Genomic DNA, 24,414 nt, shown 5'->3' with positions numbered 1-24,414 from the left:
AAAAGCTATGTTTGGTAGCATAATTTCCATATTTACATTATAATTTTGAAGAAATCTGCTGGAATTTGTGTGTATTTCTTTATTAGACTTTCACTTTCCTTTCATTTTCCATAATTTCGAAAGCATAAACATATTTATCATCAACATGCTATCTATAACTTCAAGGAACAATGATTATGTTACCAGTTTCTGTTTAAATCTTTCAGTTTGGCCATTATATATGGGCTGTGTCCGAAATTGCCTACTACTCAGTAGGTACTACGTTTGAATTTAAATGTACTACTCAGCCGTTAGTAAAGTGTGTTCTATGGAACTTGGACGTACTACATCCTCCATTTTGTCAGGTTCACGTGACCTACAGTTGCGTCGCTTTACTTCCATTCATGAATTATCTCGCTGTGCATCATGGTATAGCACAGCCTCCATCTAATGCACACTTCAGAATCTCGCCGGAAGTAGTAGGTCATCCAGGGTACTTCTCACATGCTGTTTTTCAAACTCTGTACATATGTACATACTACTCTGCTTGCTTACTGTTTTTAGTGAACTATATAGCATGGAAATATGTGATTTCAGATGCAGCCATCGGTTTAAACTTCTGAAAGCAATGATTTTGGTACAAAAATGTTTTTTATTTTTATTTTTGAGGTGACATACTTTGATACTTTATTTTTGAGGTGACATAGTTACTGTGTGAGTATTCATTTAACTACTGATTAATGTAAAATTATTACATTCAATCATTCATTCATTTTCCTTCGGCTTATTCCTTTATTTATCAGGGGTCGGTGCAGCGGAATGAACCGCCAACTGTTCCAGTATATGTTTTACATAGCGTATGCCCTTCCAGCCACAACCCATAAATTCCTTACATGTACTTGCTATATGGCTGGGGCTAGAATGTCGGTTATGTTTAGGGTTAGATATAGAGCTTGGCGATTAAAATCTAAATCGATATTTATTGACTGTACACCATTTTCAATATCGATAAAAAAAAAAAAAAAGATTCGGTATGAAGGCTATGGACCTTATTCCTCGATGCAGAAGTGCGCTCGCTTTTGCGTTTTGTTTTAGAACTTCCGATTCAGCTGCCTATGGGAGAAATGTCTAGGAATAATCAATGGCAGAAAACGGTCAAACTACTTTCTCTACACGCAAGTGTTTTCATGACTATACAGACAAAGTAAAATAATATAATAAGAAAATATCAGTTGCAACATCAAGCAGCAAAACGAGCTGTTTTTAATAAGGTGAATGGTTTTGTTAAAATTTGGCTGCTGAGCGCGCGCCTTGGAAGCAGTGCCAAAAAGCTTGGGGTGTAAGTTTGTCATTTCCAATGGAGGCGTGCAACTTGCACGATGCGTATATGGGAGCGATGCACACATGTTGTGCAAACGGTGAACATGAACTGCACGCATTTTCCAGTCGCCCCTAGTTAAAAAAACATCTGAACTTTTCAGAATGCCCCGAGCGCACCACAATTCATGTAAGAAGAACTAACCAATCTGCTTCACACTTTGTGTGGAACAGGGGTGCCCAAACTTTTTCATATGAAGGGCCAAAAACCAAATATCACTGAGTGCCATGGGCTAAAGGAAAATATACCAAACTGTATTACATTAAAGTTGCCATGAGTCATTTCCTAATTTATCTCATTATATTTAAAAGTAAATAGAAAAACACTACTTTAAATTGTATTAACTAATGTAGTATAACTTTTTAAATGAGAACTTGCTGCAATAAAATTAAAGAATCACATTTATAACATAGTGGAGTTCAATTCTGAATACACTAGTCAAGCAGTATCTGCCTTTGACTTGATTTGCTCACCAAAGTTTCCACAGCTTTTAAAATAAAACAGATAAAGGGTTACATTAAATTTGAATTGACAATCTCGCAACATTTGCATCATTCTCCCTCACTTATCTGGTGGGATGGTGGGCCAAATCAAAGGTTACCATGGGCCAACTTTGGTCCTCTGTGCAGGCCCTAGGTTGGGCATCATTCAGGGCTCGAAATTAACTTTTTTTCTTGGTAGCACCGGTGCTCCTAACTCCAAAAAATTAGGCGCACCAGCCAACATGTAGTTGCACCTACCAAAAATTATGAGCACTGTTACTACACGTTTTATATTAACAGATTCTATTATATATTAACACTCTAATCACTAACAAATAAACAAAAATCTGCATACGCTCACCGACCCTGCACACACTGCTTGACGTGAATGAGATGTACTGAGTTAACAATAATAACTGTGCTGTTCTCACTGGTGGTGTCTGATATTGCACAGATGAAATTGACATATAACTTATTATTTGCACATGTCATCTTAATGGCATTATGAGCTGCAATATTAGTTTAATCTCAATAAATGCATGCTCTTTAGGGATAGTGAACGCGGTGTCAGTCACACAACCAATAAGAAGAGCTTGAAGTCGGGGCAGGCATTTCGGGCTTTGTTTACTGCAGCAAGTTGACGTGACAACTGTTTTAAAGCATCCCTGAGCGCTGCATTTGGTGTTTTTAGGTGCAAAGATCCATAATGTGTGAATGCCTCCTAATTCCGCACATGTGGTGAACATTTTGCTGTGAAAACTGGTCGCATGACATCTATTTTATGCACTCGCACAAATGCTCCCAAATATATTTTGAGGTCGCATAGATAAAGTTTTGGGCACATATGCAACCAAAACGGTCGCAATTTCGAGCCCTGTCACTCAGCCCTTTATTTTAGTAATAACGGCAGACTAATTGCCTCTGACAAACACAGCAAACTCCAACACTGCAGTGTTTTTACTTTTCTCCATAAATTTGCATCAGAGCTTCAGCAAGATTTGTCCATTTGTCATCCTCTGAGAAAATGGTTGATGGTCATCTAGTTACAAGAGACGCCAGGGGAGCACGAGTGCAAAGTCCATTGTAAATGGTCAAGGAACCCCCACGCACGTCACTTCAGGTCAGAATAATGACACATCCGAAAATGAGTGCCGTATAGCAGATTGTAAATAAAAAAGATGCAAGGATGTCGCCAGAGTGGCTTTTTGGTTTCTTTTCTTGTGCATCCCAGCCACTAGCTCCCCATCTGAAAGATTTTTTAGCATAGTGGGTAATGTAGTCATCCAACTTCACAATTTCTGATGTTGCAATATGCATTTGAACAATGATGGTTGGTTCCTTTACTTGAAAGCTCAGATTTGATTATCATAATTTGTTTTGTTCACAGAGTTTGAGGTTTACTGTATCATCAATATTGACACCTTAAAGTTTGTTTTGATTTTTCAGTCAGTGTTTATACTTTACCATTGCACACACTTTGTAACATTTTATTTATCAAATTGAAGAGATAAATGTTTATTTATATTAAACAAAAATAAATGTTTATGTTTATTTTATTATGAAGAGATCAGGTATTTTGTTTAAATGGTTTTGTTTTTGACTATTAAAACTATTTGGCTTAGTAATGTAGGTAAATTAAAATAAAGTGGTTAAACAATAAAAAAATCCTAATATTCCTAAATGTATTGTTAAAAAATATTCAATAATGATCAATATGGAATATGATACATGATATTGTGATAATTATTTTACAATATCACTCAGCCCTAGTTAGTTATATGTAATTAATCATAATTCATTGTAATTACTACAGTAAGCACATGGAAAATGGATAAGTACATCACCTTGAAGTTTCTGTTAAAGCCTCTTCCATGAAGATCTATTCACACTAGCTGATATGTATTATCTTATTGGTTGTAAACTGCTTTTAGTCGTCAGTTGAGAAGATACCAGTAAACACTCGCACACATGGTGGAGAATGCGGGAGTGGTAAGGTCACGATTGGCTGTTGCTTGGCGACCCATGTGTTGCAGGTTACCATGGCAACAGCTTCCTCCATCTCCTGCACTGAGCACCTATGGTGTGCCTTGCAGCAGGGTTCATCTCTCTACGTCTGCAGCATTTACCAGTGCTCAGAAAACAGGCACAGACCCAAAATGTCTCCTATTGGATGTAGTGTATTGTCTTCGCATTCCCCAAAGCATATGTGGGGGTTAATGCCTGATTGTGTTTGGATATCCTTTCCCAGGCACTCTCTTTTCCCCGGTGAATGTGAGTGCTTCACAGGCAGGGGTAAGAGAGAATAATGTGATTGTAGATAGTGGAGAGGGGAATATGCAGAAATAATCTTCCAGCCTAAAACTCTGCTGGCTAAGGAGAAAAAAGCTCACTTCTATTTCTCCTTCTCTGCCTCAGTCTCCTTATAAAGAGCTTGGTGCCTTTGTTTGCACACAAACAGATGGGTGGAGTTTCTCCTGCAGGGAGGGCTTGTCTGTCAATGTTGATGTGCTTCAGTTTGCTTTTGTTTGATGGATCTGAATGTCTCGTCTTGGCTTTACCGCCCATCTGCTTTGATTTCTTTTCTGATATAATACTAGACAGCTTCGTGATACTGATGGTCACTGAGCAAAATCATTCCAATATGCGGAGTTCCCACGGGTCATGCGATTTCTGGAATATCATGGAGATCTTATGGGCTCATTTTACAAGTCACCTGTCATTTTTGAATCCGTTCAACTGATCTCTGGGTCTGGCAGAAGCACTTTAGCTTAGCTTAGCATAAATCATTGAATCGGATTAGACCAGTAGCATCTTGAAGAGTTGAGCTATTTCTCCTAATTAAAGCTTGATTCTTTTGTAGTTATATCATGTACTAAGACCAGTGTATTGTTCAAGGAACTTTGCTGCCATACTATGGAGCACAGCACTTGAAAATAGCCCTCATCTAGGTAACTAGGTAACCATGCAGCAGCAAAGTGCCTTGATTATTATGCCGGAATGAGATTGTAGATCCTAGACATAGCAATCTAGGAAATAGCAACTTTTTTCTGTCGTTCTTATCTACATGATGTCACTACAGAAGAGTCAAGCATTTTTCGATAGGAAAATTATTGAAGTTTTTTTGAGTGAAATGCTAATGGCCTAATCCAATTCAATGATTTATGCTAAGCTAATCTAAGAAATCAATTGCATGGGTTCAAAACTGTTTAAGATGTTACAATTTTTATTTTGATTAATCAAAATTTAATTTTTCATAAATTTTTCTTCAGCTTAGTCCCTTATTTATCAAGGGTCGCCACAGCGGAATGAACCGGCAACTATCTGGCACATGTTTTACACAGTTTTAGTTGCACTTTATTTTAAGATGACAGTTAGTGTATGACTGTTCTTTTAACTACTAAATAATATAAATTCATTTAATTCATTTATTAATTTTCCTTCGGCTTATTCCTTTGTTTATCAGGGGCCGCCACAGCAGAATGAACCACCAACTATCCCGGCAAATGTTTTACACAGTACCATCCGCAACCCATAACTTCATTACATGTACTTACTATATGGCTGGGGCTACCAATAGCCTTGTGGGCAGTGTGCCTCTCAGTCCTTTCTCTCAGTGTTTTCCCTCTACATGCTGTCATATCCCAATAGCACAAACGCCAAATAAGTAAAAACACAGGACACAGTAACATGGTTAAAAATGAGGCGGGAAACGGCTGACACATTAAACATTTAATAAAGATATGAGCAGAAACAACTGCCACCGAAAAAGAGCCCAAAACTTTGTACTATCTCTTTCTTCTCTGTGATAACTTCTTCTAGAGCTCTTTTCTGGGGGAGTCTAGATGAGTGTGATACCCAGGTGACACTCATCAGTGCTCGTGCCAATGGTCTCACTCCTTTTCTTTTGGCCCTTTGGTTTTGACGTTAGGTGCGTCCTAAATCGCATACTTAAGCACTATTCTACGCCATTTTGTAGTATAAATAGTGTAAGTAGTGCATTCACATTGAAAACTCTAAAAATAATAAGTGCACTTTAATTACCCGGATAATGCACTCATTCAACCGGTAAAATGAAGTGTGGACTGATGTAGTGTGGACTCCACACACTCAACGACTGCTGCTTTGCTCACGTAGCGGAAGGGGTGGAGCTATCGAGCGCACATGTTGGATAACTTTATTTATTGTGGATTGTGAAAGCAAAATTCTCCTACGAGAGTGATTTTACCGCCTCCCGATGGTGAATGCGGTTATACTCATGGCAGGTATTATTTGGTTCTTTAGTCATTTATTTCACTAATTTGGCAACCGTCAAACGTCATCAGGGAAACCGTTTGGAATTTTAGCTTAGTAAAAAAGCATTAGTGTTGCATTTGGGGCGACACTACATACATATAATATGCTGTTGAGCTTGTAAGTGCATAGTGTGCCATTTGGGACGCAGCTCATGATCATATCTTAGGCTGTTCCATGTAGTATACTAACTTTTAAATGCTTAAAGACAAATGTTTTTTGAGTTTCAAGAGTGCACGACTTTGATTATACACTGTAAAGAATTATTGCGGCTTAACTTAACTTGCATTAATCAAACTGGCTAAATATATTTAGTTAAACTTTGTATCTAAAAAGCTGATTAACCTATAAAAATAGGTTAAAGCAACAAAAATATTTGTTGTCTTGACTTTTTTCATATGTTTCTTTACAGTGTTGTTAATTATTGCGATTATTAATTGTAAATTTGTGTTTGTAAATATTTTTAAATTGTTCTAAATTATATTTTTTTGTTCAATTACAATTGTCAGTTGAGTTTGTGGGAAAACATTTTGTGTTTACATGTTTATTATTCTTGTTATGAAATTTACATGTTCATAAATTCTTAAAATTTCAAATTGATTTTAAAATGCACCTGCATTTTGTCATTTTTCAGTTGAATAAACAATTTTTTCATTATATGTTTTATCATTGAGGATTTCATTGAGGAAAAAATCTTCACTTGTCTCATCTCATCATGTGCAATATGTCTAGTACACGTCTAAATAATGCAGATCGTGTTAGTGTGAAATAAGGTTGTCAAAAGTAGCAACTTCAGTGCCAGTTGGTACTGATCAATTTAAAAAACGCTCATTTTCCAAATGGTACCAAATTCTGTACATTTACCAACACTAATCTTAGGCATAGACACCTACGATTGTACGCAAACAAGGTAGTAGTATTGTACTACTAACTGTACCATACTTAGGGTTGGGTATTGTTTGGGGTTATTTTGAAACTGTTGCTAATTCGATAATTTTAAAATGGTACCGGTGTCTGAACCGATACATTTGAGCCACAAAATTATGGTGGAAAAACTTTTTATTTGACAATACGTTTTAATCATTTTATATGAGCAATATGATTACAGTTTAATTACAATATAAATACATTGATTCATAAATATTTGAATTGCATTCATATATTTCTTTTGATCATTTGTTTGTTAGCATGAATGCAAGATTTGCATTATGCAACTAACATTACATAAGCTTACCACTAACCTGTGGAAAGGCCGTCATCAACATCAGTGAAATCTTTCTAGGGTTGGGACTTGAGTCGTCACTGAATACGCTTAAATGGAAACCAAGACACCAATTTTAATATGGTTAAGAAAACTCTGATGTACACAGTGTTTTTTTTGTTTGTTTTTTGATGACCTTAATCTGCCCAAAGTCATAATTTGCAAAACAGAAATTGAATTAAGACATGTGGAGTATTCCTATTTTAGAATTAAAGTGGAGTTATTGATTAGTGCAGTGCAGTACGGGCATTTAAACAACTTAGTCAAATTATTACTCTCATGTAGGACTTTTTGCCACATTTGCTGACAGGATATTCCATACACACATGGCTGTTCGACACTATTCTCTGCACCTATCCAGTCAGTTAATTACATGAAACACTGGAGGAAACATTTGTAGTGTTGTGACTCAATGACGTTAACTGATCTGTGTGCTGTAACGTGTAAAACGGGATCATGAAAGTAACATTCATAAAGTAACTCGTATCATATTATTGTTTTATTCAGATTAAGGCAAATAATTAAATTATTGATGTCTATGTAAACGTAGTCACTGAAAGTGCCAGATGATGTCGCAAGCTGTCAAAGACTTTGCCTTTTATAAATTATTAAGCAACAAGAACAAACGCCTAAAATCTAACTATAAACCTAAAACCAACTATACTGTCCGCAACTTTTAAAGTTGTTTAGAATTAAATGTTTAGAGATGATGTGACACAACGTGTGCCATTCTGTGCCTTTGCACCCCTAGATGCTTCTTACGTCCTTGTTGCAGCACCAGTGGCATCAAAATACCTATGCTGATTTGGTGCATACCGGTTACATAGATAATATGGCACCGGGTTTCGGTACCTAACCCTAACCATACTGCTCAGTGGAAATGAGGCATACACTGATATTATTTACTTTTGACATTTCAGACTGCTGGGGTGGGATTTATGGGTAAATTGTACTTAGTATGACTCATGTACCTTTGAACAGCAACTGGCTTTTCATATTCTAAATACAACCTTCAAGCCCATCTGCGTTTTATTTAGCTGAGGTCTTGCACATTGCTTTGCCACTTGTTACAGCTATAAGAAACCCGTTGTCATCTACAGGCTGGATTCACTGACACTGCAGTGCGGGTTCTATTCACACATAGTGTGTTCACATTGTGTTACATGCTATGATTGATTGTTACCACTGAGCTATATATTATTGTCACCCACTTTGCTGACATTGTAGTAAATTTCAGGCAAATTTTATTCGCCACAATAGCATAAAGATCATATTTTGCTCACACAGCTGGTTCCTAAAGAACAAGTGTATAATACTGTTAAAAAGAAAGAAAGAAAATGAAGTGTATTTTCATAAATTCTAACACTGATGCTGCATTCACACCAGACACGGATGAAGCATCAAGTGCAAGTGGTTTACAATGCAAAGAGCTGAGTAGACATCCTGCGGCGAGAATGACATGATTTGCGCAATTAAAGTGGCTCGAGCTGGAAAAACTGAACTTACGTGGACATTCGCACCTCGTTAATCAATCAGGAGCTTGCTCTTGTAGGGGGGGTGATTATGACGTAGTGGCAATGTTGGTGTCCCGAGGGGAAATCCTGCTGCCGACACCAGACAACAGTTCACAGTGTTTCCTCTAGGATTTTTTCCAGCTGTGGCGGCAGACTCTGTTGGGCCTTTTACACAGATCTACCAACAACCTGTGGCGTTATTTCATTGACAAATGTCGTGAGCGCAGTATAACAAGTTGAGATCGCATTTATGTCATACGAGCATGCGAAACTGTGCTTGAGCGCTGATTTCCTCTGCTCGTGCACAAAACTTCTTGCGCGCCCTCAAATATACGCTGCTCAATTGCAGATTTTCTTGGGCGCTCTAAAATAAACATTGCTGAAGTGCGATTTAGTGCGTTTATATAACAATGATGTCTCCAACATTTATTAGATTTGCTAGGAATATTTGTGAATGTCTCCAACAGACTTACAGAACGGCATTAATGCGCCCTGAAGTAAACAGAAACGGTTATAAACTTGAGCAAGATAAAGTCATTGTATGCAGAGCCATAGACCTTTAACTATAAATAAAATATAATTATGGAAACTGTGTTCGTCATAACTGAAAGCTACGTCATGTTTGCTGGGCTCACGCATCTCGCACCTGTCAGTCAGTCAGTCAGTCAGACAGTCAGCACGTCACCTTAAAGGGTTAAACAAAGAACGCACAGCACTACTACAAATACAGAAAAGTTTGCGCTGATAAAATTCACGTACCTTTTAATATGTTTTGGTGTGATTCTAACCCGCTAATTCAAAAAAACGGCTGAATGTTTTCAATGAGAAGCTGTAATGTAGCCGTGACGGGATGAATGTTGGTGTGGCGCCCAGCCATGGAAGAACAAATGTAGCGGAAACCATGGTTAATCAAATTGGTCTAGGTCTCAGTCGGAAGCACCACTAAAAGCTTCCACATAGCTACAGTCAATGAATGAAGCTACAATGAAGTGCAATGAAGCTACAGTCAGTGAGCAAACAGAAACCCTGCCCATGACACGAATCTGTATCTATTATGAAGTGAATTTGATGCGGGAATGAAGTGAATGTTCATGTGACTATTTATGCGCGAATATTATTGTCGTGTGCCTTGTCTGGTGTAAGCACAGCATGGCTGTTTCTTTAAAATAGTTAGTATCAATTACAAAAGCAATGGTTCACCTAAAAATAAATATTTACACTCAGTTTACTCGCATTTAAGTGGTTCCAAACGTTTATAAGTGTCATTTTTTATTTATTTATTCAAAACGATTATCAGTTGAAGTCAAAATTTTTAGCGCTCCTGAGAATTTTTTTAAAATAAATATTTTCCAAATTATGTTTAACAGAGCAAGGAATTTTCACAGTATTTCCTATAATATTTTCTTCTGGATAAAGTCTTATTTGTTTTATTTTGGCTAGAATAAAAGCAGGTTTAAATATTTTGAAACCTATTTTAAGGTAAATGTTATTAGCTCCTTTGAGCAAAATATATATTTGATTGCCTGCAGAAGAAACTACTGTCATACAATGACGTGCCTAATTACCAAAATTAAGCCTTTGAATCACACTTTAATCTGACTAATTGTATTTTGAGAGCAACGAATGTATTCAATTGGAAAGGGGGTGGTAAATGATGGAATAATCATTCATCTCGAATAATGGTTTTTCATAATCGTTGGAAGCCAAAATTGAAATCGGATTTTCGATTAATTGCACAGCCCCAGCGCAAACCGTGCACCTCCATTGGAAATAACCAACTTGCAAACATAAAAACGAACGGTCGTTAGTTAATAGACTCAGCTATATGGCTCCAATGTGCGTGCGTATTAGCCTCGATGTACAAGCTTGTAACTTTAAACTTGCAAACAGTTGGCGTGACTTTGTTTATGTGAAGTAGATTTGTTCCGTGCAGAAACACGGTGTTGAGAATCCTTTACGATTAATTAACCGTGATGAATTAAAGCGCGGTTAATAGTGAAATGGGTTAATCATTGCATCCCTAATTGAGTTCAATAGTAGAAAACAATTCATGAGGATATCAATGGCTAACGGTTTCCAAAATTTCTCAATATCTTCTCTTGTGTTAATATAAAAAGAAACTCAAACAGGTTTGACAGAATTGTAATTTTTGGTTGAATTCGTTTAGGTCACATGTCTGCCAAAGTATTTTTGCGCTGCAGAAACACCAGCTAAGTGTTTTGTTCTGCAATTGTCAATAGACAATTGTCAGTGTTTTTAAAACGTTGGATACATGGCAAGGCACTGAGCTAGCATTTAACGCTTATTGCTGAGAGCTCAACATTTTTTTAACGATTTAATGATTGGAGAAGCACTCGGAGATGAGCGTTATTTAAAATTAAAGTGTTATTTGCGATTGTTTTCCAGTGTAGTTTGGCTGTTAAGATTTAAAAGCACCACAGAGCTGCAGCACAATATATTCTTTTTCTTTTCTGTCGGTGTTGTTGAACCAGTTTGTCAATACATTTTGCTTTTGTAAAGAAATAGAATGGTTTTGGTCCCCTGAAAACAGCATGAGGATTTTCCCTATTATCACAGTAAACCACAACTGATGTGCTCATTTGAAACATCCCTTCCTTTCTCATATACTAGACTTTGTTGTTAGTGTTTTTGGCAGTTAGGTCTTTATTTTGTATTCTTTCATTCTACAGGAACATCTCTGCTCCTTACATTGCTCAATTATGGCTTTGTTAAAGGTTGTTCTTCCAAGTGCTTGTTATGTCCCTTGGTTCCTTTTCTTAATACGTGGTTGACTGAATCGTTATCGAATGAACTGAAATGTCAGTGACTGTTCTGCTTTTAATGATTCCAGAAGACTTTTTTTATGAAATGAACTCTCTTAAGGACATTTTAAGGAAAGTGACACCAGAATTTTTTAGAACTCTTATCATGTATTAACACAATCTTATTTAACTTATGTATTCATTTGTTTGTTGTTCTTAATTGTTTATTTATTATTGAAATGTTCTTGCTATGAAAATAGCCTTGGTTGCTGACATGGCAATAAATTAAAAATACATTACATTACAGAAATGTCAGTGGAGTCTGAGGAAAAAGCAGAAGAAATCCCTTTTTTGTGAGCACAGTACGTTTCTTGGTAGATTTTAGGGCTGCATTCCTGAAAAAAGTATAAAATAAATGATAATACACAATCATAATGTGATATTCTCGAATATCAGTGTGTGAGCATAACTGCAAACATTTTATTTTTAATAATAATAGAGCTTTAACTAATAAATAAAGAAAATATTATAGTTTTATATATTAAAGTTTTACCAGCACAATTCTTCTCAACATTTCTTAATTTTTAATCAAATAAATTGTTTTGAACAAAAAAAACTTGCCATCAGTCATTTTTAGAGTAACAATAATGGTAAATGATCTAGGATCTTACAGATATGCTCACTAAATATGAAACCTTACTACAAACTTAACAGATCACTCAGATCATTAAGATCAAGTAAATTAAAAAGTCCAAGAGTTCAGTCAAAGCAGGGGAATCTGCCTTCAGCTACTATGCTCCCCGCTGCTGGAATCAGCTTTCAAAAATGATCAGATGTGCTCCAACATTAAGCACATTCAAATAAGACTTAAAACACATCTGTTTAGCTGTGCCTTTTACAGACTGAGCATTTGAGTCCAGCTCCATGTCGAGATAAAAGATACTCTGCACAGGGGAGAGTTTGCTCTTCTCTCCATTGACTTAAACCCTAACAGGTCAAGGTGCCAGAGCACCCTGTCCCTGTGCATAATCAATTGATCCCGAGACTGAGTTGAGATAAGTCAGTCATCAAGATAATTGAGAATGTGGCTGGCCCTCGAATGCAAATCAAAGGAACGGTCTGTGACAAGGGAATATAGAGACATGAAAGTATGTGTCTTTCAGGTCTATGTCTGCAAACCAATCTTGTGGACAGATGCATCAGAGGATGCGTTTCTGCATGAGCATTCTGAACGCATCTTGTTCAGATAGCTGTTCAAAATGCACAGATCTAGGATTGGTCGTTGCCCACTACTCTTTTTGGGTAGTTGAAGTAAGGACTGTGAAGTCCTAGAACTTGGAAGGCTTTCTGGCAATTTGCATAGCTGAGTCTGAGTCCTCTGTTTGGTAGCACTGTTTGGTGGAAATAGTGTGGAGAGTGTAAGCTCTGGCCTTAAGTTACGCAGATAGCTTACATGTTTGGATGAGGCTTTTGGCTTATCCCTTCAGGCAGTTGTACCTTCCAGGCAAATATTGACTGCAATGGCACGCTCTACCTGGGGGATAGCTTCATAAACCCTGGCTGGCCCACCATCCAGGGTGGTGAGGGCAGAAGAACTCAAAGATCAGGCAGCGAAAGTTGCCCTCCACATCTGTGTGAGCTCTCTGTGCACGTCCAAAAAGAAGGCAACGGGTCCCTGGAGGGTTTGCCTCCTCTCTTTATGGCCTCACATACCACCCTTCTAGTTTGTCTGACAGCTGAGTACACTGTAAAAATTATAGGTTCCTGGAGGCAACTTTTTGGGGTTTTTCACATTGCCACACCGGCGGAACCCTCTAAAGAACCTCTAGGCACCATTTCAAAAGGGGCAGTTCTTTGAGGAACTTCAAGGGTTCCTGGAGGAACCCTCTTATTAACAACTGTAAAAATGAAAGGTTCCTGGAGGCACTTTTTGGGGGTTCTTCACATTGCCACGCCGGTGGAACCCTCAAAAGAACCTCTAGGCACCATTTCAAAGGAGGAGGTTTCCTGGAGGAACCGTCTTATTAAGAATGACCAGGAAACCACCTTGAGTGCTTTGAAACCATTTTATTTTTTCATGCTTGTTTTTCCCATCCCTCTTAATTTATGGTTTGTGCAAACATGTTTAATCACAATTCAATAGACATCTATCTGTGTCTGTCTGTCCTGTCTGTCTGTCTGTCTGTCTGTCTGTCTATCTATCTGTCTATCTATCTGTCTATACGTTTATAGATTTAAAAAAATACAAAATTGCATTTTTCATAATCACTTTTATTAATCAATATACATTACAATTACATTCACATAATATGATTAATAATGTAATATACATTTTAATGCAAACAATCAAATTTAAATAATGTCTAGCAATAACCCGCCAGCAACATCTTTAGCTGTCCACTGCTTCACATTGGAGGTGTCCCTATAAAAGTAAGTTAAAAAGTAGTTAAGTTATGAAAACAAAGGAAATTCACAATATTACCAGAGCCATTTTTTAACTTATCAAGACATATTCACAAAAGATATGCAGAACATTTCTGAATAACAAAAGGAAAAATGAATAAAGTTAGAAATTGTCTCAAATTATATAAAATGACTTTTTTTTCACTGCTTGCAGAGTGCCCATATACATCAATAAAGGCAAAATCCAAATAATGTAAACCTCTCAAATATCTGAGCACAAGCAGAAATAAGACAACACAAAAGCTGTCTGAAACCACTCCCAAAGTGCACCCTACATATTTTCCCACTTATTCACACATATAATGCACTATAATTTTGAGTGTACTGCATATGCAATATTGTTATTTTTATTCAGGGTTGTATTTATTAGCTTTTTTTTTTTTTTAATTAACCATTAGTTGATTATTATTAACACATTAAAGAAAAGAAAATTATATGAGTTAAAAATTTAAATCAATTATGCATGAAGTCAAATATTGTTTTTGGACTAAATTTAAGTGGCCTTTGAAATACAGAAATTAATATTACAGGGCTCAACAATACGGACTGCCCCATGGCCCGGGGCCAGCGTGAGAGATGGTTGGGACAGTAGAGAGAATCGTTACTGGCTCGATCAGGCCAGTGCTGCCTTGTCACAAAATTTTAATTTTCCTGCTACTATTTGTCAATTGCGTGCAAATACATCTTGGAATCGAGAAACAATTTGTGCTTTAAGTATTTGAATGCTACCTTTTCTGTGAAGTTGTAAACACTATAATGCTTTTTGGTTCCTTTTATCTGATTGGATGTTGTAAGCATGTTATTTTTTTCCACAACCTGGTAAAAACCAGTACAGTGAAGAGACGACAACATGACAGCAACATCAAGTTATGAGGCTAAAAGGAAACGTCTGTTTCTAATGTTGTGGAAACACATATTTACATGGGTACAACATGACGAAAAAAATAAAGTGATGTTTTGCATAGTTTTTTTTTTAAGTCTGCCACCTTTTGTTTTGCAATAACATACCTGCATGTTTTCCATACTGCTATATTTTACTGCTAAATATTTTAACATTTTAAAAATATATAAATTCTAGATTCACAGACATTATTTTTGACACATTATTTCAAATATGTGGCTATTTTCCATTTATTTATTTATTTATTTTGATGGGGCCAGTGAAAATTTTGGCAGGACAAGTAAAAATCTGAACCGCTGGTCCAGCTGGGCCAGTAGAAAATGTCCTTAGCGTTGAACCCTGTATTAGATGCATTTACATGCAGATGATTAAAAAAGTACAGTGTAAAAACATGTACAGTACTTAATAAGTGCATTGTACCATATTATTAATTTAACTTTAAGTACTGTGGTTAAGGTGCCTTAATATAAAGTTGGCCTTGTTTTTTAAAATATATAAATGAAAGTAAAGCAGTCTGTCAAGTTTACATTATTTTGCGAATTGTTTTCTACATTAATGAAAATATATATTACAAACTCGATTAATGTAACCATTTAGAAGAAAATGGGATGTTTTACTGTAGTTTTTAGAGCTAGGGTGCAGCTATTTTGGAATGTCGCTCTGTCTGACGTCACGGGGTTGGTTCCGTTCCCTCAACTGAGCTGATATCGTGGAAGTAATGGACTAAACATGAAGACTGAAAAGCCTTATTTAACACAATGCGTGAAGTTGTGGACATGCATGGCAGAGCTGGTACAAATACAAGGAACAGACTTGTGTCTAAAATATATATATATTTTTTTAGATGTTTACTATTTTTCTTTTTTAAATACTGTTCATTTGATTTGCTTTGGTCCACTCTCTCACACTGGTGCAACGCTGCCTGGCACAGTGATTTACATTCAGACTAATGCAACGATTAAAATAATCTTTCAACATTGAATATGAAGGACGAAAAAAACCTGTGAAGTGAAAAAACGGCACCGATCTTAGTTTAGTTTGAACATGAAGAGAAGTGAGGGGCTGGATAGTGAAAAGTGAAAGTACCCGCCTCCATTACGTCAGGTACCAGATCTTGTTAAAGACATTAAGGGCAGTCAGGCATCGTAATACAGAGAGTGGACCAAAGCACATCAATTGATCGGTAATGAAAGAAAAATTTAAAAATGTATAAATGTATTTTTATGTTTCGGACATACAGTTGAAGTCAGAATTATTAGCCCCACTGAATTATTAGCACCCTTGTTTATTTTTTCCCCTAATTTCCACATTTTTTAACACATTTCTAAACATAATAGTTTTAATAACTCATTTCTAATAATTGATTTATTTTATCTTCGCCATGATGAGAGTAAATAATATTTTACTAGATATTTTTCATAACACTAGTATTCAGCTTAAAGTGACATTTAAAGGCTTAACTAGGTAAATTAGGTTAACTAGACAGGTTAGGGTAATTAGGCAAGTTATTGTATAACGATGGTTTGTTCAGTAAACTATTGAAAAAAATATAACTTAAAGGGGCTAATAATTTTGACCTTAAAATGGCTTTAAAAAACTAAAAACAGCTTTTATTCTAGCTGAAATAAAACAAATAAGACTTTCTCCTGAAGAAAAAATATAATCAGACATACTGTGAAAATTTCCTTCCTCTGCTAAACATAATTTGGGAAATATGTAGAAAAAGATAAAAAAATTCAAAGTGGGGCTAATAATTCTGACTTTAACTGTAAATGTAATGCTTGTATTTGCAGCACCTCTGTGATGCACATCCAAAACTTCACGCATTGTGTTAAATTAGGCTTTCCTGTCTCCATGTTCAGTCCATTACTTCCACTGTATCTGTTCAGCTGAGGGAACGGAACCAACCTCGTGATGTCAGACAGTGATATTCCAAAATAGCTGCACCCTTGCTCTAAAAATATAAACTATTGTAAAACATGCTCTTTTCTTCAATAATGGTTACATTAATCGAGTTTGTTTATTATATTTTCACTAAACTGGAAATCAATATACAAATGAATGTAAACTTGACGGAGTGCTCCACTTTCACTTTAAAGGGACAGTTCACCCAAAAAAATGTAATTCTGTCATCATTTACTCAACCTTCACTTGTTCCAATTCTGTTTAAGTTTCTTTCATCTGTTGAACTGAAAACAGAAAACCTATAACCACAATCCATATTTTTGTTATACTGGTTATAATTTATTTTTAACGGTTAAAAATTTTCAGCTTTAATCAAAATGTAATGTGTTGCGCTCAACTAAAGAAAGGAAAATCAAACAGGTTTGGAACATATTAGAGGTGGGTAAATGATGACAAAATTTAAATTTACTTTAAACCATGTTTATTTGTGAGGTGGTATTAACTAACTCACTACTCTGTTAAAAAAAAACAGAGTAGCCAGGTTTCAGTAAGACATTAAGATTAGGATTATTAGTGCATTAAGATTGTTGTCTGTTCATTACAATACGTGCTTTAGGTACAAGTGGCCTGACCTTTAGAAGACCGAACTTAAAATAAAAAAAAGTATTTTCACTTATTTGCCATTTTTCTGGTTTGATTTTTAATAGATTTTTTCTAGAACACATAGTAAATTTAATTCTTGATCTAATAATACGAGGAACAGACACAGTTTCTATAGAGTTAGCCAGATATGCATTACTGTGATTAAAGTGGGACGAGCAAAGTCTACATGGCTAAAATGTGGATTTTCACTCACTAGTCAAAGCATCCTGAAGATGTTGTCTGACAGGAATTCAGCTCCAGCACTGCTGTGGTGCAGCCCATCAGCATGGGAAAGCCTAGGACGATCCTAGAAAAGATTCCAATTGTTAATAAAGAGCAGATTTTGTTCTTCACACCATGTTAAAAGCCATTTATTCAGAGCAAAAAGTCTGCTGAACCTTTCATGTCCACAGCAGTAAGTAGAAAGCTGTCCAGAAATGATAATCTGCATTGCAAGTGAAGTGCATCGGACCGTTTCAACCTGGCTCCTACAGTCCCTCTGCTACCTGGATTTGACACAGCAAACTTTAAATTTCTAGTCTATATCTATCACAATGATTTACACCTAATATGAATACATCAGAAACAAGCAAATGAGAAAATAAGTGGGTGATTTTAGACACTTAAAAGGTTAAAAGTTTAATGTCATTAGTTCAGTGTTACCCAGCTGGATAATGATTATCAAATTATATTGTTTGTTAAATGAAGTATTTTTACATGTATTTACAATTCAGTTAGTTACTAAAAAAACTTACATTTGAGGTGACTTAAACGGCTGTTTGAGAGAGAATACTAAACAATTTCAGGGTTTATGTAGATGTTCTGAGAAGGAAAAAAGCAGGCCTTATTTACATTATTTGTGTGAATGAATAAAAAATGTATTGAAGTACATAACTTAGACACAATTTGTCACACAGGTAACTGTTTAAGAAACGCAAATAATAACAAATGCTTAATATTACTCACAAACGATATAATGAAAGAATATTAGATAGCATCGCGGCTAAAACAATCATATAAGCAACCCTGCTCAAGACACTTGCTACACACTGTATATGTAATGGAAGATAAATAAATAAAAAAATATATTTGTGGAAAAGCCGTCCAATAAGCAGTACGAATGTATAACGTTATCTGTTTAATTTGAAATTAACGGTCGCTTGCTATGGCTTTCATGGAAGCTTCGTGTTCAATGACAATAAAATATTTCGACATAAATCAGTATTTTACATCAAATTATTTATATTGTGTGAGGTAGACGTGTAATTTGAGTGATTATGTATATCCAGCCGATTGTTATTATTGCCAAAATAATAACGTTTACCCAATCTTATACAACAGCAATCGCTTCGCGAGACGTTCCTAAAACAGATTACACGACATAATGATGCATGTAAGTGTAGATGTTTGTGTGCTTACAACTTACTCACCTTCCGTGTGTTAGAGATGACCGCAGTCACGAAATGGAGGAAAGGAGCCGTTACAAATCGATATTTGAAAACGCTCCTGCGACCTGCACCTGCGCGTGCACGATGATGCGCGTCCGCGTCATGGTTATAATTATTTTGTTAGTTCCGGTTAATTTTTATTTATTTTTTTGGCAACACAATTAATTCCATTCCATTAATCCAGAAACAGATGAAAAAACATTTAATTCATAAAAAATAAAAATTTACAAAATACTGCATTCATTAGCAAGTTATCTTTGTTGGTTTATCAAAACAAACTGGAGGAATACTTTTATTAATAAACCAGAGCCCATAGCCTATATACTTAAGTTAGTATTATCTTAAATATTTTTTATAAGTGGATTTTTCAAGAACTGTGTTATATAGTTCTATTTTTATAAAAATAACAATAATAATAGCTTTATATTTTTTATTGTTATTATTATTATTATTGTTAATATTATTATTGCAGCAGTTGTTGTTGTTATTATTATTGTTTTAAATGTCAAAATTCAGGGGTCTAATGAGGTTAAGTGACAGAAAATTGAATTAGTCCCCCATAATAATTATTTTCATAATTGTTTAAGCCTGTGCATGTTTTTGTCTCTTTTTTCCTCTCTGTTGTGGCTCATTTGTATTTTATCCTCCAAAATTACTTTTACATTTTCAAATTTTTCACAATTTCCCATTCAGTCTCCTAACTGCAATCAAGTTAACAGTTAGACTCTTATCAATGATATTCTTATGTTCTCAGTGAGTGCCACACAAAAAAGAAAAACACACACCAAATTTCATATCATTCTAAGACCACAAATAACTAAGTAAATATTAAGTAAATGAACATCCATCTCATTTTCTGATCTCCCAATTGTCTATTTAATTATGACAAAAAAATCTCTTGGTTCCTTTAAGTCTAGCTTTTAGAGGAGAGATCCACCAGGAACCATTATATAAGTTTATAGATCTTTCAGTAACTCTTTTTTGAAAATTGAGTTCCTCCAATAACTTTCAAAGTGCTTCGAGGTCTTGGTGTAAGGAAACAGTGACTCCAGAACCTCAGTATTGACAAAAAGTGCTTGTAGGATCCCAGTTACTGCAAAAGGGTCCTGCAAGCACTGCAAGACTGTCAGTGGTTCCTCAAGGAACCCCATTTTGAGAGAAAAAGCTTCGAGGCACTTAAAATACATTTTAAAGTTCCTTGAGTACTCAACAGGGTACTTGAAGCACCTTTACTTTTTACAGTGTAGGGGGTGGTGACACCTCCAGCTCAACTGCCGAAGCAGCCCGGGAAATCACAGCCATCATTTCTGATTCTGTGTCCTGAAGCAACAAGTGGTGCTCGATCTTAGCTGCATAATGGTCATGCCATCGCAAGTGAGGGCATGAGCTGTCCCTGAGAACTATATATATATATATATATATATATATATAAATATAAATATATAAATATATATATATATATAAATATATATAAATATATGTACTCATTTGCTCTTTGTTCTCAAGCGCAACTTAATGGAATGACAATGGTTTATCTTTTTTCCATGTGTTTATTTTGCCACATTTGCTTTTTTGTGTTCAGTTTATTAGGTAGTCTCCTCTATTCCTAAATTACCAGCATAGTAGTAAACGAGAGGCAGAACACTGTGTTTACTGAATGTAAATCTTTTTCTCATTGAGTCTATATAAGATTTCCCTCAGTGAGCTTCACATTGATTTACTGCCAAACTGGGGCATTGCAAATCCAGGATGTTGAATTAGAGAGCAAAGTCAGAGGCAGTATTGTAGTTTGTCAGGCCTTTTCCATTTTTACAGTAAATTTATGGGACCAGATTGTCTTTACCCATTTTACCCGGAGAAGATCCTTCCCTGTTTGGTAAGCACTTTAAATCTGAAGCATGTTCTATTGGATTGTGTTGGTTTTAATTCTGTAAGGTATTTAATTCATTCAGTTTATACTTTGAAAGCGATTTTAAACACTGTAATCCAAATACAATTTTGGGCTTTTTAGCAAAAGTAAATAGTAAAACCTTAATGTAGTCTATACTTTTTGTCACCATGAAAATGGCATTAGAAGTTGGCATGGCATTAAACATAAATTAACTGTGACTTTATACACCAGAAGCAGTTGGTCCTTAAACCAGCAGTTTTTTGAGTCATTTAGTAAGGTAACACCTTAACCAAGCTGCTCTTGATTTGCAGTGCTGCTAGCAAATGACAGGAAATGTAGGGCTGCTAGGCATGGCTCATAGATGTGTGGCTTTCTAATGACTTCAGATGGCTGTCACTGTGCCAGACAAGTGGGGTAGATTTCTCTGTGGTGTCCGCCTAAAATGAATGACCTTCTCCGCATTACATCATCCTTTGTTATGGCCAGATAGACCAATATGAGGACAAATGGATTAGTTAGGCCTATCAGGGAGTGCATTGATGAATGGGACAATGAAACTTTAGATACATTGTAGATCTTGATAATACAGACAGTGGTGTAAACTGTAGTGGGCTGGACTGCCTTGTGTTAAAACACAAAGTGGTAGTTTAATGTGAAATGACTAGGGATAAACTGAATATCTATCCGCCAAAAATATCAATGAAAATGTATTTTTATTGCACTTTTGCCAAAATATGAGCCGAAAAAAAAACTGCCAATTAGAACTGCACAATTATCCGAAAAAAATCGCGATTTCGATTTGACCCCCTGGACAATCTTAATCCAGCATTTCTACGATTCTGCAATCATATTTTCAAGTTCAGGAGAGAAGCAAGGCGGCTGCACGAGTCTTTTCATTGTTTCCACATACATTGCTCAGCGACATGGACAACTCCGAATGATGTTAAAAGAGTCACATACTGTATTTACAAGGCATAATTCACGTAAAAATGTCATTTTTTGTCTTCATAAAATGCTGTGTTCGTGGCCAGGAAATCACGCGTGACGTGAGCTGCTGACTGTAAACTGTTACCACAAAGAGGGTGGTATGTGCCCTACTTAATGATAGACGCGCACGCGTCTACTTTAGTGAACAGAACCTGCTAGGCTGTGAGTAACAGGTAATAAAGTTTGTAAATAATATTCAGTTGTGTGTGTTGTGCGTGCGAGATCTTAAAGTGTTAAATGTTGATAAATCTGTTATGAGAAAATTAAGGCTCTCAAGTTATTAAAGTTCTTAATCGCATTTTAACGAGATCTTAAATTTTGTTATAAATATATTTGTTTCTTCCTATTATAACAACTGCATGCTTATCCGTATGCTTGGTTCGAGCTGTGTAGCGTCCAGCCAAGCTTTTCTATCCGGGTGATGCCGCGTGATTGCGACAAACGCAGAAAGGGTGATGTGACTCTCTCCACATGTAGCGAAACCATAGAGCGAAACAGACAGCAAAATGTAAGTTTGCATATTCCTGGTTGGAGAAAGATGAGTTTAAACAGTGGCTGAAGCCTGTCGCTGAAGACAACAGTGTAATTTATTCTTTCAAGTTTTGTTTCTTCCGAGCTTATCTGAGTTCTGTTGCATGAATGTGCTCTGTTGATTTATTTAACTACAACAGTTTATTAAGTTAAAGGTTTGATACTGATTACAACTTGAAGTGGCGATGAAGTCTTAAAATATTCTGAGAAGGTCTTTAAGTCTTGAAATTACCTTTAGGATTCCTGCATGTACCATGGTGTAGTAAATCTCTTCCAAACGCCAGAGGTGCTGAAACTCCAAACATGAATAAACCCAGGAAATCATTATAGCATTTCATTATGAACAGAAGATTTAAGTTCTTTCATTGATTCAGTATGACTAATAATCATATGATTGCGAATTATCTCACGGAAGAATTTAATTCAAACCTTCAATTATGTATTAATTTTTGAGTTTGGAGGAAAAATATGTTATTAAATGTAGTATTTCTTGTGCTGTATGTAATACAAAGAGCCGTAGTTCACTTTAAAGTGACACAAATGCAAAAAAACAATCCTTATAACTGAACTATTATCTGATTTCATAATCGTCTAATTAAATTGATTTCAATTTTTAAACGTGATTTGGCATAGCTTGTCAATAGCCATGTTTCCATCCAAAAATGAAAATTAACTTAATGCACAAACCTGGAGTATCGCATAAGAAATGCGAAAAAAGCAGCTTTTCAAAGAGTCAAAAGAACAAAATTGTCACTTTCTGATTAACTGGCACAAAATATCAACAGTAAAAACAGAATTTGCTGAGTTAGGAGAAGCTGCTTGAATCTTTTGCTTATTTAATAAATGACTTGCACCTCAGAAGACGATGCTGGCATGCAGTGAACGCGTGCTGGCGTTTGAAGATGCTCTTGACAATTCTGGAGGTCATTAGTAATATAACGACACTAATACTGAAATAGTTAAGGTTTTTAAGAATGACCAAAACAACATTTCAGATGTTTTACTTTGTGGACAGCCTGTTGGTTTGTCCATTCACACACTTTTTATCAGCATATGATCTCTTAAAACAAAATCTCTTTTTTTTTATGTGCATACTGGAATTTGTGCTCATACTCTAATTTTCGAATAAAAAGGTTATCTTATCCTACTTAGTTATGCGCATTTTCAAAATGTATGCGCATCACGGCATTTTCATCAATCGATTATTTAAAATGTTTTTTTATTTAATAAATTTTTTTTATGTGCATATCCAAATTGTGCATAAAAATAGGTGGATGGAAATAGAAACGCTCCATCTGAAAGCATGTGCTGGAGGTTTACTAGAATCAGCTTTAATGACAAAATGAGCATGATATGCCACAGTCTTTTTTTTCTTTTGTGCCTTTAATTGGTGTATTTCTTCTAATTGTTTTTCTGTGTTTTTTCTTCTTGCAGACAGATACTCTAGATGGGGCCTTTCCAGTGCCTGACATCAAACTCCACAGCAACCCCTCTGCATTCAACGTCTACTGTAATGTACGGCACTGCGTGCTGGATTGGCAGCAGAAGGAGGCCGCATTGGCCCTCGCCTCCCGAAACTCTGTGCAGAGTGGTGACTCTGACAGTGAAGAAGAGGAGGAGTACCGCGAACCTTCTGTCAAACTGCCGAAGGTAAGTGTAAGGTCCACAATGTGTATATGAAGCACACAAATACTTTTTGGTAATTCTTTGAAACTGCCCCTTTAGCCTTTTATCCAAATTGTGCCATTTTAGTCGCTGACGCTTTAGCTGACGTCTTTGGCTAAAAGGGAGCTGAATGGAGTGAGGACCTAATCTCAAAAATGTTTGACACTGTCAGTTAAATATGGTTAATTAAACTGCGGACACTGAATGCCAAGAATGAAATGTAAAATGTAATATACAAAACCCGTAACCATGAACAATGTTGGTAACCGTATCATTTGTTGTCCAATTAGCATGTGGTACGCTAAATAAATTGCA

General features: G+C 35.9%; 1 protein-coding gene across 1 annotated transcript in view; it reads left to right on the top strand.

Moving 5' to 3' along the window:
* LOC130234612 (E3 ubiquitin-protein ligase MYCBP2-like) overlaps positions 1–24,246 on the top strand; it is a 30,374-nt gene extending 6,128 nt beyond the window's left edge. The window contains exons 3-4 of the mRNA XM_056464856.1: positions 23,869–24,084; positions 24,202–24,246. Of these exons, the coding sequence (XP_056320831.1) occupies positions 23,869–24,084; positions 24,202–24,246 (261 nt within the window). The remainder of the gene's footprint in view (positions 1–23,868; positions 24,085–24,201) is intronic.
* The last annotated feature ends 168 nt before the right edge of the window (positions 24,247–24,414 follow it).

This window comes from Danio aesculapii, chromosome 9 (genome assembly GCF_903798145.1).
Source record: "Danio aesculapii chromosome 9, fDanAes4.1, whole genome shotgun sequence".
NCBI classification, from domain to species: Eukaryota; Metazoa; Chordata; class Actinopteri; order Cypriniformes; family Danionidae; genus Danio; species Danio aesculapii.
This window is presented reverse-complemented; position numbering and strand designations above follow the sequence as displayed.